General features: G+C 41.8%; 1 protein-coding gene across 6 annotated transcripts in view; it reads right to left on the bottom strand.

Moving 5' to 3' along the window:
- Nucleotides 1-13234, bottom strand: part of il1rapl1a (interleukin 1 receptor accessory protein-like 1a) — a 193700-nt gene that overhangs the window by 149391 nt on the left and 31075 nt on the right. For all 6 annotated transcript variants that reach the window (XM_052082247.1, XM_052082246.1, XM_052082248.1 and 3 more), the window contains one exon: nt 4853-4960. In XM_052082247.1, coding sequence (XP_051938207.1) covers nt 4853-4934 — 82 coding nt within the window. In that variant the 5' untranslated portion in view covers nt 4935-4960. The remainder of the gene's footprint in view (nt 1-4852; nt 4961-13234) is intronic.

Genomic DNA, 13234 nt, shown 5'->3' with positions numbered 1-13234 from the left:
GTTTCAGGTAATGGAAGCACAGTGAGAAGGCTCGCTTGGAAAGAAATCTAAATAGCCATAAATGGGAATTGACCTGCGGGGTAAATCCAGTCTTTGATATGGAACATGCAAAGCCTGTGCAGATATAATTGGACAATCGCAAACCAGCGCAGCCAATCTAAGCCAATTGATATCCAATTGCGCAAGGTCTGACTGGTCATTAAAAGCCGAGAGCTGGAATTGAGGGAATAAGAGACACTTGCGCACCTTTGGCAAACTCATTAAGTTGCAGTAATGCAGGTGCAAGCTTTCTGACTTGGCGGCGAATGATCTTCCGTACGATTCATCCTGGGACTCTATAGAGAAATCGGGGAAGAATATCAATGGAACAAAACATGTCTCCCAATGGACAATCCGGCCTCCATAGCTCATCTTTCCACAATAACTATTATCGAGAGAGAATCCTGAACTGCTCTTGCAATTCCGTATAGGAAGAGAATGGGTGAATTCCCCCCAGCTTTGGAATGCTGTTGAAACAATGCAGAGAACAATAATGTCCCCTTTTTCTCACGGTGAACCTTACTTATTGCGTAAAGGGCAACAGCTGCTTATAAATGACATTGCCCCAGGTGCATGTAAGGAGCCAGAGGTGGTCACTTGAAGTTAATTTAATAGAGGCCGTGAAAGTCCGGCCACTCCATCTCCTTCACATGCGGCACATGAAGACAAATGTCCAAAACCTTTGAACCAGAAAACAATCTCCCACCAGGGGCTTTATCAGCCAATTCATCTCCTTTAGCACTACGCTTCATCTTAAACATGGACAGCCAACCGGCAGATTTGCTCAATCTGTCACTGACTAATAATGCTGAGGAGCGTAGAGCACGAGTCCCATTCATTTGCCATGGCAAAGTCATCCCTTCAAATTAAGAGCCAAATACTACAATAACGCATGCGTGCTCTGACTGAAAACATTTTTAAACTTTTTAAATCTTTTTTTTTTACTATCGCATCTTGTCCGTGCCTGCATTTCTGGGATCCCAAAACATTATTCGGTTTGGTTCCGAACATAAGAGAAGCCTTTCAAAGTGCCAAGCAACACTGTCAACTTTGACCCTGAGCTAGTGATTTTATTGACTTCCCCTGCTATCAGTAGTTGACCGAGAAACCTAGCGGACCGGCTTGATTGGTCTGAAGTGCTTCCTTGACTTTAATCCAGATGGGAATCCTCCACAGAAGTGAGCCGAGCAGCACACGAGCACTCAGGTGCAACAACCAGTTAAGTACGGAGACACCGTGACAAACGATGGTTCAAATTAAAACATGGCGTTGCATTCCAGTCACTCAATATGTTGTCTTACGGCACCCTCACACAACAGATGAGTAAAACGAGTGATTGTCACAAGGTAACTAATATTGCAACAAATATGTTATCCGTCGTGGTACAAATGCGCTTTCAAATAAAAGTCCTGAAAAAAAGAGTTTGATTTGCATGTTTTTTTTTATGTTCAGAGATGAAACAAAAGGAAATACCAGGCATGAGGCGTGAGAGGCTTTACTGCGGACACTTTCAATTTCAGTGATCTCTTGACGTGTAGCCATTTTTACCATTATCGAGCATTTAAAATGTTATGCCAGCATTCTATTTAGAACATTTCATTAAAAAAAATTTTTTTTAAAGTTTTGAGGTGCAGCGGAATCTCTAAATCTGGAAAGAGGGGAGCCGATGCGTTGAGATTTAAAATCATGTCGTGGATGTCACGTATAAGATAAGATAAGATAAGAAAAACCTTTATTAGTCTCACAATGGAGAAATTCCCAATTCACAGCAGCAAAGTTATGAAAGTAAGAAGTAGAATAACAAAATATAGGAGCTGCTGGAAAGGCAGCCACTCTCGCGGCGCCATTTTGAAGTCAAAATAACAAAAATAACACAAGACAACACATAGGACACAGCCAGTCGTTCAATCTTCACCAATTTTCTGCATACACTTTGTTGTCTGAAGCAGTATGATAGCATTTCAAGTTTTGATTCGTGTGACATCAAGGGTGTTCTACCATTGAGGTTCCAATGCTTTTGGTGTCGAATCTGTAAAATCTCACACCTTTCGTGCACTTCCAAACTGACTTTGAGGAGGAGAACACCATTTCCAGGTCAGACCGTGTTTGTGGAAATGCATAAATTATGCATTTGTTGCCCTTCTGCTTTCTGAGTGCAGTAGCCGATGTTGAGTGAAATGTTTCGCTTTGGATTGCCGTGTAAATTCTCTGAAATGGCTTCTCAGGAAAACAAACTTGCGTTTGGATGGATGGATGATTAAAAAGAGAGATGTCTGAGTGGTCATTAAAATCCGAGTGTTGGAATTGAGGGAATGAGAGACACTTGCAAACCTTTGACAAACTCATTAAGTTGCGGTAATGCAGGTGCAAGCTTTCTGACTTCAAGTTGAATTGTCTTTCGTACGCTTCATCCTGGGACCATATAAAGAAATTGGGGAAGAATATCAATGAAACAAAAGGTGTCTCCTGAGGGCCAATCTGGCCTTCATCGCTGATCTTTGCGCAATAACTATTCATGGTGTAGAAGTGCTGAGCTGGTCTTGCAATTCTGTATGAGAAGAGAATTCGAGCATTCCCATCAGCTCAGGAATGCTCTATAGACAATGCAGGGAACAATAATTTTCCCATTTCCTGACAGAGAACCTCACTCGTTGAGTAAATGGCAACAGCTGCTTATAAATGACATTGCCCCAGGTGCATGTAAGAAGCCAGAAGTGGTCTCTTGAAGATAATTTAATAGAGGCCGTAAAAGTCCGAATAGTTAGCTTGCGACGGATCTAGCTCGCTCGCTTTGCTTGCTAGCTCGCTACATCGCTAGCTAGCTCGATACATACGTAGGCTAGCTATAGATATAAAATTCTTCACTTTAATTTGGAAAAGGGAGCATCAAAAATGACCTCAAGCAATAAGCCACATACTGCTTCACCGAGTTTAGGTCTTCTCAAAGGGCTAAAAAACAAAAACAAAATGAAAACTAAACCAAAACCTCTCATTCTTGGTTTGTTTTTTGCTCCTCATTTTTTCTTGTGACCTTTGCATTTGTTGCCAATTGATACTCAATTTACTGGCATTTAGAAAGCAAAATGACTTGACGTTAACCCCTGGAGACCCAATCGCTACCAAATTGGATCATTTGGGAGCTGTCACTCACTGCAGATTGAGGCGGGTCAAGCTAATGACACTTTTTCACACCTGCCAATTCAAACCCAATGCCTTTCATTTGTTGCCATGAAGGCCAGTAATATACAAAACATTAATGCAACACCTATCAACTATCTGTAAATGATATCATGGATGTGTCTTTAACCCTTTCATGCACCCTGTAAGCGGCCAACTGTAGTAACCGCTGTCCCTGAAAGGGTTAAGAAGCTGTGCCAAAAATTTCAATGAAAAGATATTCCCGTTAATAAGAATCATATTCCTTTTCATAGGAATTTGGAGGAAAACGTGGTCTTTTGTAGGATTCAAAAAGACATTGCCTCGAGCATTCTCACAATAAAAAATGAGAATAATGGAGGCGCGTGGATTGAGAAAATAATATCTATTAAAACTATATTGTGGAGCCTATTGCCGTTTCCAAATGTGTCATTGACAGCTTTAACTGAAAATTTGGTCAGGCTATGATTCATTTTATGGCATAGTTATAATCCTTATCATGATTGTGTAAGTGGGTGAGTAAATTTAAGCAATGCAATTTAAAATATGTAGAAACATTCCATCAAGACGATTTAGTTGAACAAAAAATAAATAAATAAACCTTCGAAAACATTCCTGGAATTGACTGATTAAAACGTGTGCTTTGGCTTGTGTCAAAAGCCTCCACTTTATCTTGTATATTTTCATAAATTTGTCAGCTAATTAAATGGGGACATAATTAACTGGAAGGATATATAACTCAATCAATGTTTTAATCAAGAGTGAAGGCCAAAATCCCGCTTGAAAAGGCTTATGTCGCACACATCCACCCACACACGGGCACGCACGCACTTCATCGTAATTTTGTATGCAAGGGACAATGTTGGCAGGGACCATCGCAAATGGAGACATTAGGCTAACTCTGGACACAAGTCAGATGGTTGAATGTCACCAAACCACTTTAATTCCAAATTCCAAAGAGTGGCACAGCGGTACTTGGACTTGAGCTGTGTTTGTGCCTTTCAAGGAAGTCACCTCAGCAAAGTGGTCTATGAATTTGCATGTTCGACTGTTTGTTTGGTTCAATAAACATCTGTAAATGCATCCGTCACTGTGGCTTTCCTTTTTTTTCACACTTCACTCAAGCGGTGTTGTATCTGATGCAAGACAGCAACTTCAATGTTGGCTCACGACATCAAGCTAAAACGAAATAAATGAATATATTGACCAAGCAAGTGTGTGTGACTCAAAAAGACTCGCAAATTGGGGTGCTCATAAGACAAGGCGCCACTATATTGAAATGCAAGCGGCGCCAAAATACAAAGTGAACCGGGCAGGCCTGCGAATAATGAAAATCAGCATATAAATTACAAACAATATTGGAAAAAAAACCCCCAAATCCATACGTAGTTGAATCCGCGGGTGCCGACACGCAAAGGGGCACGAGAGCTAGGAAACAAAAGGATCTGAAGCTTGAACGTCCACAACTTGAAGAACACGGCAATCAAGCGGCACATTCCGCATAATAATCCCTGCTATGAGTCATGCTATTTATATTCAAAAGCTTTGAATAACACCACCCGTCTAAAGTCGAGACAGTTGCGCATGGGCTCATTAGAACATAGCAATATGCAAGCACAGTGCAGGGTTGTCGCCGTGGAGACGGATTGTTAAATACCTGAGCCTCTCTTGGAGACCACCTTGAGACACTTTGACAGTGTGACATAGAGCAGAATCAGCAGAGGGCCGGGAGGTCTCATCTTCAACCCTGTCCTCGCTTTGCAGCCTGAAAGAAAAAAAAAAGGGAGGGGGGGTGGAGACAGATGAGAGAGAGCTCCAGCATGAGTGGAATCACTGAGAAAAACAACATGGTATGCAGAGAAAAGCGGAATACCTGCTCATTTTTATAGAGTTGCAAGTCAGTGTTGTAATTTTGCTTCCTACTGTGATTTTTCCAAGTATACTTTGTGGGTGGTGGGCGTCAAACAACAAACATAATTGTCTACTACATGGTCCTTTTTTGGGCGGATGTAATTCGAGATAGAGCAGTGATGAGCTATAAAAGTCATGACAATCTGGCGGGAAAAAAAAAAAAATCAAACAAACAGGTTTCCTTTCATATTTCTTTCTAGTTACAAATCGGGCCGATAATTACGGCTTAAAATGTCAATTTTGATTATTTCATCCTCTCTTGGGTCTCAAATTGTATCCGTGCCACGTCAAGGTTGTCACAAGTCTCTGCCAAATCTTGTAGTAGCCAAAATCAAGCTGCAGTTTGGATTCATCACCAAACTGATCAAGCAATTAGAATGAATCTTCTTGGAATTGGAGTGAATTCCATCATATTGCACCTGCTTCCTTGAAAACACACAATGCCATGAACATCTTAACTCATGTCCACACTTCCCAACTTCTACTTGTGGTCTTTCGCTCTCATGAGTGCCAATGGGACAGATTATCATTTCCGGTGGATATATTTCAGGCCGAAAACCATTCCCCGAGATGCTGACAAATCAATAAAGAAATAATCACAACTGTAAGAAACACCACTAAAAATAGGCATCATCATTCAAGCCAGGCAAGGGAATTTCAAATCATTGCCTCTGGACTAACCGAGTTATATCAAATATCCCTCCGATATCACTCATCGACTCGTATATCATATTAATTGACCGAGGTTAGCCATTCCCAAGACCTCATCATCTGTGAGTAAATGACATCATCTAACATGTGGTAATTATGCTCTAATAGGAGCCTCCCAAATTAGATCCAGTTGCCGCTGTATGAATTTGATGTTAGATGAAACAAATAAGAAAAAATAAAACAGTAATTAAGGATAATGATTGTTAGCTTAGAAGGCTAGCTAGCTGATTGCAGCAGCTGCTGTTTTGTCAAACAGCAGAAATGGAGGAGACTTTATGGATATAATGAAGCCAGGGAGTATTTCAATAAACAAGGAAAAATGTGTATGGTGGGCCACTTTATTTAAAACCAAAACAACATTTTCAATCGAGTGTAGCACGGACCTTGATCAAAGTACTGTTTAAAATCACAAAGAAAACTTGAGATGTCGGTCCTGAAAATGGAAAAAAGAAAATCTAAATTTGATATTAATTGTAGAAGGGGGAGGGGACTACAAAATGTAAAAAAAAATGAAGAGCCTGATCCTCTTTACACAGTAAACTCGCTAAGAGTAAATCGCCAAAGCCTGTGTCCACTTTGCCTCAATGGCCTCCAGATGAAAATGATCATCACTCTATTCCACGACAATAAATCAATTATTAAAATATTATATCTGAACATTGTTTGCAGATACTCATGCTAACTAAATGACCTGGGCTCCTGTTTCTATGTCAGGTGCAGAACGCTGTGCTGTCTGTATGATTTACAGATGTTCAAATTCCAATTTCCTGTTTTGTTAGCACATTCTTCTTCTATACAAAACAAGGTATGTGAATGAAACAGCGCCCCTGCTGGTTTCAGCCAAGTGTGAGCAAAATATAGCTTTCAATTTTGCCTCAGACATGCTCCAAAACACGATGCATTAAATATCACTGAAATTGTTAACCTACTGCGTCAAACCTATGAATGATCAAAATATTTCAACTTGAAGAAAGTAGATATATTGTCTGTATTATGTAAAGTTTTACTCTGTGCCTTCAGGACCAAACTGTCAGGTCAATGATTGAAACAATCATCTGTGTAGAATGTATCTGTAGAGTCAGATATACAGCAATCCATCCGGAAGAGTCTTGAATTCTCAAGTCACATCATGTTTCTGTCAGTGGCTATGAGAACAAGCAACAACCGAAGCCAATGATCCGGAAACTTAAGAAGAAGAAGAGGAGGAGAGGACCTTGGCATTTGGAGAAGAGAAAACTAACGTCGAATGGGGAGCCAGCGAGCTGCAGCGGGGGTCACGTGTCAGGCAGATTAGCATAGCTAATGAAAGGAGCCTCTCTAAGCGTACACTTGGACAAGAAACCTTTCTCTCCTCAATCATTTTTTTTTAAATTCACACATGGAGAACACAGCACACTGCAGCGGATGTTTCGATCCATTTTTAATCCTTTACTAAATCAGCTGTTGGTTTGCTCGTTGATTTTAGCTACAGTTGGAACCCCACACAGTCTTGCAATTACGTCTACAAATGGAGACACCTGCTTCCTTAAATATGCATAACAACATTAAGGAAATGAAAATTGGACTGCAAAATGAGGCACTTATCCATAGGGAGCTAATTCTGTGCCATAGTTCACAGAAAATCACTGGATTTCCTCACGTCGACGCCAATCTGCAATAATTCACGATTTGCATCATTAGCTAGAGATCAGTAGCGAAACTAACAGGTGGTTTCTGTAGTATTTATTTGAAAGAGAGAATGTGTTTTTTTATGGTACGTAGTATGGAAAAGGGTTGAAACAACAAAACATTGCCCAGCCTGTCTTTGTTGAGATGGACAGTTAACATTCATGGGTAACTGGAAGTCCAGGCTGATGTGTGATTGACAAATTAATTGACCAAAAAGTGGTTTTGAATGCTTTTGTCTGTATAGTGTACACGTGAATTGCTGCAAAGAAGTTAGTCCTCTAAATGAACCCGAGCACAGTTAACAGACCACCTCCTTGAAGCCCACGAGAGAGCAGCTGCACGGTACACACAGTTGGTCACACAAGCAAAACAAAGTGCACTAATTAGCCAGGAGTTTATTTCGGTGAATGCCTCCCAAATAATGTCATTTGCATCCCTTCAATGACCACACTGTAGCTGTCCGACATGGGAAATACGCCAATTATACTTTGATTCACTCGACCGGAGCCTCAGACTGGAAGCGAGCGGGTGAATTGAAAAGGAACAATGTTGTCCCGCTCATGTCTCGGCTTCGCAAACACAGCAGGACGAGGGTTCTGCCAGCCATGACATCACCCCCCTCACATCTTAATGGACCCCCGCGCACACACACACACACACACACACACACACACACACACAAAAGTGCATTGTAGCCCTTGCAAAATGCCAGGAAACACACTTTTGTTGTAGCATCACAAAAAGGTAGCTAATAAAAGAAACTTTTGCTCATTATTGAAAAGATGAAGAAAGACTTTTGAAACTCTAGAATTTGCTTTTGTGAAGGGTTTTCACCATTTAAGGATGATTGTAGCGGTTGTACATTTTTTGGTTTTAGCTATCAGAGGTTGATGAGACTTTATGGTACATTCCAACACCTTGCTTTTTAGATTTGCTGAAGACTCTAAATTGCCCACAGGTGTGAATATAATCATTAATATGGCCACCGACTAACCACTTAATTGGATAGAAACCCGGATCAGGATAGTTAGGAGGAAACAGAAAAGCATGGATGTTGTTCTTCTCATGCGGTTTGATTTCAAGACTGGCTGAATGTTAGCGGTGTAGTGTTAGCATTAGCATTCTTGACTGACAGGCCTTGGCAACACCTTCCTGATTTAGTCTGGCACTCTGGAACAATTTGAAAGTGTGCTCCTGACAACTGCAAGACTTAAGTGGACAATACTTCACTTGTTAGCGCTGACTATCGCTTTTGGCTCTGTTGCAGGCAATTAACTCACTGCGAGCTGGACTCTGAAATGAACACTTGTAAAATCGTACAGTGTATGCCTGGCTTGATACATCAACAGTTTTCCGTGCCAAGATGGCGTCTTGCCTATCTCGCCCCAAAATGGCACAAACATATATTTTATTTGTTCGGATCACTATCGGCGAGGACAAAAAAAAATGGCACATTGACATTTGGATACAAAGCAGAGGGGCGGATGTGCCGGACTTCAGGGTGTGTCAAAAGTGTACGAATAAATTTGACTCCAACAACAACAGTAGAAGCATTTGAGACCTCAGCTTGAGTGTGCGGACTGAGCCTTATTGTTATCTTTCTCCTCTGATAAATAAAGCAGTAGGCAGACGAGTACAATGATGTGATGATGTGTGCACGCTTCATGCATGGCCGCCGCCCGGGTCTCACGGCACGTCTTTGTGCCCATCCTCAACCCCACCTGCTCCCCTCCAAGGAAAGGCGCTCGCTTGGCGTTGTTGAGCCACTGTGCTAGCGGCGGGGATGTCGTGTAGCAAGCGCCGCGCGCATCTGCATCACCCGTCTGTGCGCAGATGTTGAGAAGGCAATTAAAGAGAGTCGGATTAGTCTTGTTCCGTTCATACGAAAGCATGAGCTCGTTCTACGGTTATACGGCAGGCTACTGCTCGTGCTTTGTCGATGGGGAAAATATGCGGTGCGTTCTCACCTTCGACTTTGCAACAGGTATCCAAATCACTTTAATTTATTTCCCATTTATTCCCGAACAATCTCAGCCATGATGATTTAGTTATGCGTGTCACTGTTTATTTGTCAACAAAATCCCACTCAGTAGCGGCCATTGGAAAGCTCCAATTTTACCATTATTCATTTCATTTTTTTGGAACATATCTGTCTTGAGAACACACGAAAACGTTTCAAGGACCCATGAATAAAACTGAACCTTGTCATCTGTTTTAGTTTTAAGTACCGATAACCATTTGGGGGGTGAGTGCCATTGCTTGTACTGCATCTATCCATCCATCCATCCATTTTCTATTCTTGTCCTCATTTGTTTCTCGGGTAAATTGATTTTGAGTCTTCAGAGACTATGGCAGCTCATGAACAAAGCCCGCGCGAGTACAGACACATGCACACTACAGACACATGGCCAGAGGTGAGGCAAAGGTGCTCACCGCTTGGTCATTTCCCCCATTTTGCTCCGACCAGCATGCAGGTTGTAAACTGTGACCTTTTTTTTAAACTACACCGTCTAATGTGGGCGGAGCACAGCATCAAAGTTTGATGATCATTTAGAGGATTCCCTGTGATTTAAAAAAAAAATTATGGTTGTTTTGCCAGATTGCTACTAAATATGAACCATGTCAACAAGACAGATTGGTGAGCCAGAAAGGTGCCTGGAGCACAACAGCAAAGTTTGATGTTCAGCAGTAAAACACAAATCCCTCAATTTAGTGCCTTGTGTATGATGCTGCCCTCTCCTGAAGACCTTTGTAGAAATCCCTACAATCAGAAATCCGTAAACGTGCCAGTCCTTCACTCCCATTCCCAACACTGACGTCACCCAAATTTTTCACGGGCATTTGATATGAACTTGAATGATTGTTTCCTAAATGGACCAATTGCATCATGGACTCAGAAACACTCCTTGCAAGTACAAAGAGTTTCTTAAACACTAAGTGCCATGAATAAGTAATCACAGCGACTATTTATTATCGGAATATAAGGCTTAATAAAACAAATACTTAAGGAGGAAAAGTTGCACCGTTCTGGAAGAGGGCGGAAAGGGCAGCGCTCTGAGCACAAAGCCGTAAATAAAAGAAATTAAAAGTTTCTCCCGCACACATTCTGCGCTTCAAGGCCCGGAGTACCTCTTGATCAATAATGCATGAGCGATAACTGTGGAAAGTGAAATGAGAAGTGGGCAGGTGGAAAAAAATAAAAATAAAAAAGACAGTATGTGATCATAGAGCTGGTGTCATGGGATGAGCACGTCTCCGCTGTATATGAGGACCGCATGTACGGCATCGCAAGCCCCCTGTTCTGTGAAACGTTTCATTATTGATATGCTATGCGGTTAGCCGCTGTTTCGGAGAAACCTTTGAAGCAATGTAATGAGAGACACACGAATTGATATTTAATTCAATAACGCCGCACAGCTGCTGGAGTCAAACAACGCAATTAAGGGGAATGAAGAATTATTCAAAGCAGACGAGTTGTGCCAGAAACAGACGAGTTATACTCGTAATGCTGTCCGCTCTTTGGTTGAGCTTGTCAAGTTTTAAGTTATAGCCAAGACAAAATGATGCATTAGGTGGTCTACAGCACGTCATTCATTATAACGGCTCCCAAATGATCGTGATAATGCATCGTGTTTATCGTTACTGCGCCAACCTAATCTGCAGCTCTACCCAATTTTCACGAAGCGGTGAAAGCAGCTTCACTTGGATCTTAACTAGGTTGTCCGTTAAGATGGTGATTTCAATCAATCTGTACGTCACTGGACAGCGGGACATGCGGCTGATTTTTATGAGGTTGTTTTGGGGGTTTGATTCCCCAATCAGTGGGTCCAAAACAACCACTGCCGGTGCCAAGCCCGGATTTAAAAAAGGCCTATTAACACCGTTACCATATTTGTGACTTAGTGTCAAAGCGATTCGTGCGTAGGTCACGGACCGGCCAAACCCCCTACTTCCACCCATAGCATTATTTGTTGCCGTGACGACGTAAACCACAGACGACGATGAATGATGAACTGGGTCGAGCCAAGCGGCAGATGTTTGTTAAACGCTTTTGACCACGGGCAGGCCTCGTTCCTCTCCAGAGGCTGCCCAGAGGAGGTTGGCGCTAACAAGCGAGGCGCGCCGAGCTTACTGTATGCCCTGCCTCTGTCCCATCATGCACCGCTCTCTCTGTGGCTTACTGAGTGAGATTAATTAGCTAGCTGTCCTGAACTGCTACCAATCCCCGCTGCTCTGTTTGAACATACAAGGAAAGATGACGCTGAATCAGTAAAATCTCACCGGGACGCCACCCAAAAAAAACAACAACCCCCCCCCCCCCCAAAAAAAAACAAGTAACGACTGACCTTGTCTGAATTTACTCACATTTTGCTCAGCGTGAAATCTGGGCCTATTGAGGTCTATTGAGTGAATGGCAAAATATGGCAACACGGATTCAATTTACTTTCTGCCAGTAATTGGACGAGCATTTAGTTGTTCAGCCTGTCGCGACAGATCGCTAGCATTGGGCATCATAACAAAAGGAAGCTTTGGAAGCAAAGCTTTTACCCCAGGATCAGCCGAGGTTGGATAGAGGGAGCTGCGAGGTGGTTGAGTCACCCAGACATGCTGACGGGATTGAGCGGAGAAGCTAGCGAGGCATTCCCACCCCCTCCAGAGCTAGTCGAGTTCCTCTCAGCTATGCGGCTCATTGTCAGCCGTCTTAATGATGACTGGATTGCAGTCAATGCTGTCTTTGTTGGCGAGCAAAGCCAAGACTTAGCTGACCACCAGTGACGCCACACAAGCATGCACACATTTCAATTCAGTTCAGTTTTGGAGACGTTATGTGTCTCGTTTTATTGAACCGAAAAATCCTGGCCTTATTTTCCTGAGATTAATCAAGCAATTCAATTAAATACATTCAAGCATGTTCATCTCCGTGATCTCCTAGTTTCTGTCTCTTGTTTTTTTATGATTCTCCAGTGTTCCCCTTTGCATCATTATTCCAATTACTTTCCATTTTAAATCTTTAAAAGGGTCTAATTGCAATCCCATTAAACCCTTCGTCTTCATTTTATTTTGAAAGTCATGAACTGATCAAGGACAACCAATCAATAAGGTATTAAAATTGTTTTTTTTCTCCTCTCATTATTTGTTCCAAGCCAAGATTTTGTTCTAATACACAGTCGACATGAATTTAAAATATTGGAATATGTTACGGAGTGTTGATTTTATTGAAAAAAAATCCACATCTACTATTATCTTGAATAAATTCATATACTGTTACATTAAATTAATTATCCCCCCCCCCCCCCCGCAAAAATAAATTACCAAAATACTTTAACTGATGAACTTTTTAATTATAAACGGATGATATCAGTATTTGGAATATTGGACCAGATTGATGCCCTCCATACCAAACCTTGCAATCTTGCGCACAGGCACGGATATTCTCTGCTCTTAATCAAAACAATAAGAACACAGCGGCCAAATATTACAAAAATGAAATGAAACAAAACGAACAATACAGACACATTCAATTGTGATGTCATTGATTTAGTTGTTTCCCTACCATGTCGCTGAACCATCAACTGGGCCACAAGAATGCCCCCACCCCAAAAAAAATTGAAACCGGGTCACTTGATGCATGTCGTGTAAAAATCCACGTTTGACTACAACATCACCTGTAAGACTGCATTTATTTTCATCCTTGTGTGGAGTTATAGTCCCTTGGGGTAGAGGCTCCGGGTGCATTTTTCACTTTAAT

The sequence above is a fragment of the Hippocampus zosterae genome, chromosome 12, assembly GCF_025434085.1.
Source record: "Hippocampus zosterae strain Florida chromosome 12, ASM2543408v3, whole genome shotgun sequence".
In the NCBI taxonomy this organism is placed as follows: Eukaryota; Metazoa; Chordata; class Actinopteri; order Syngnathiformes; family Syngnathidae; genus Hippocampus; species Hippocampus zosterae.
The sequence above is the reverse complement of the archived record's forward strand: the minus strand, read 5'-3'. Positions and strand labels throughout refer to the sequence as shown.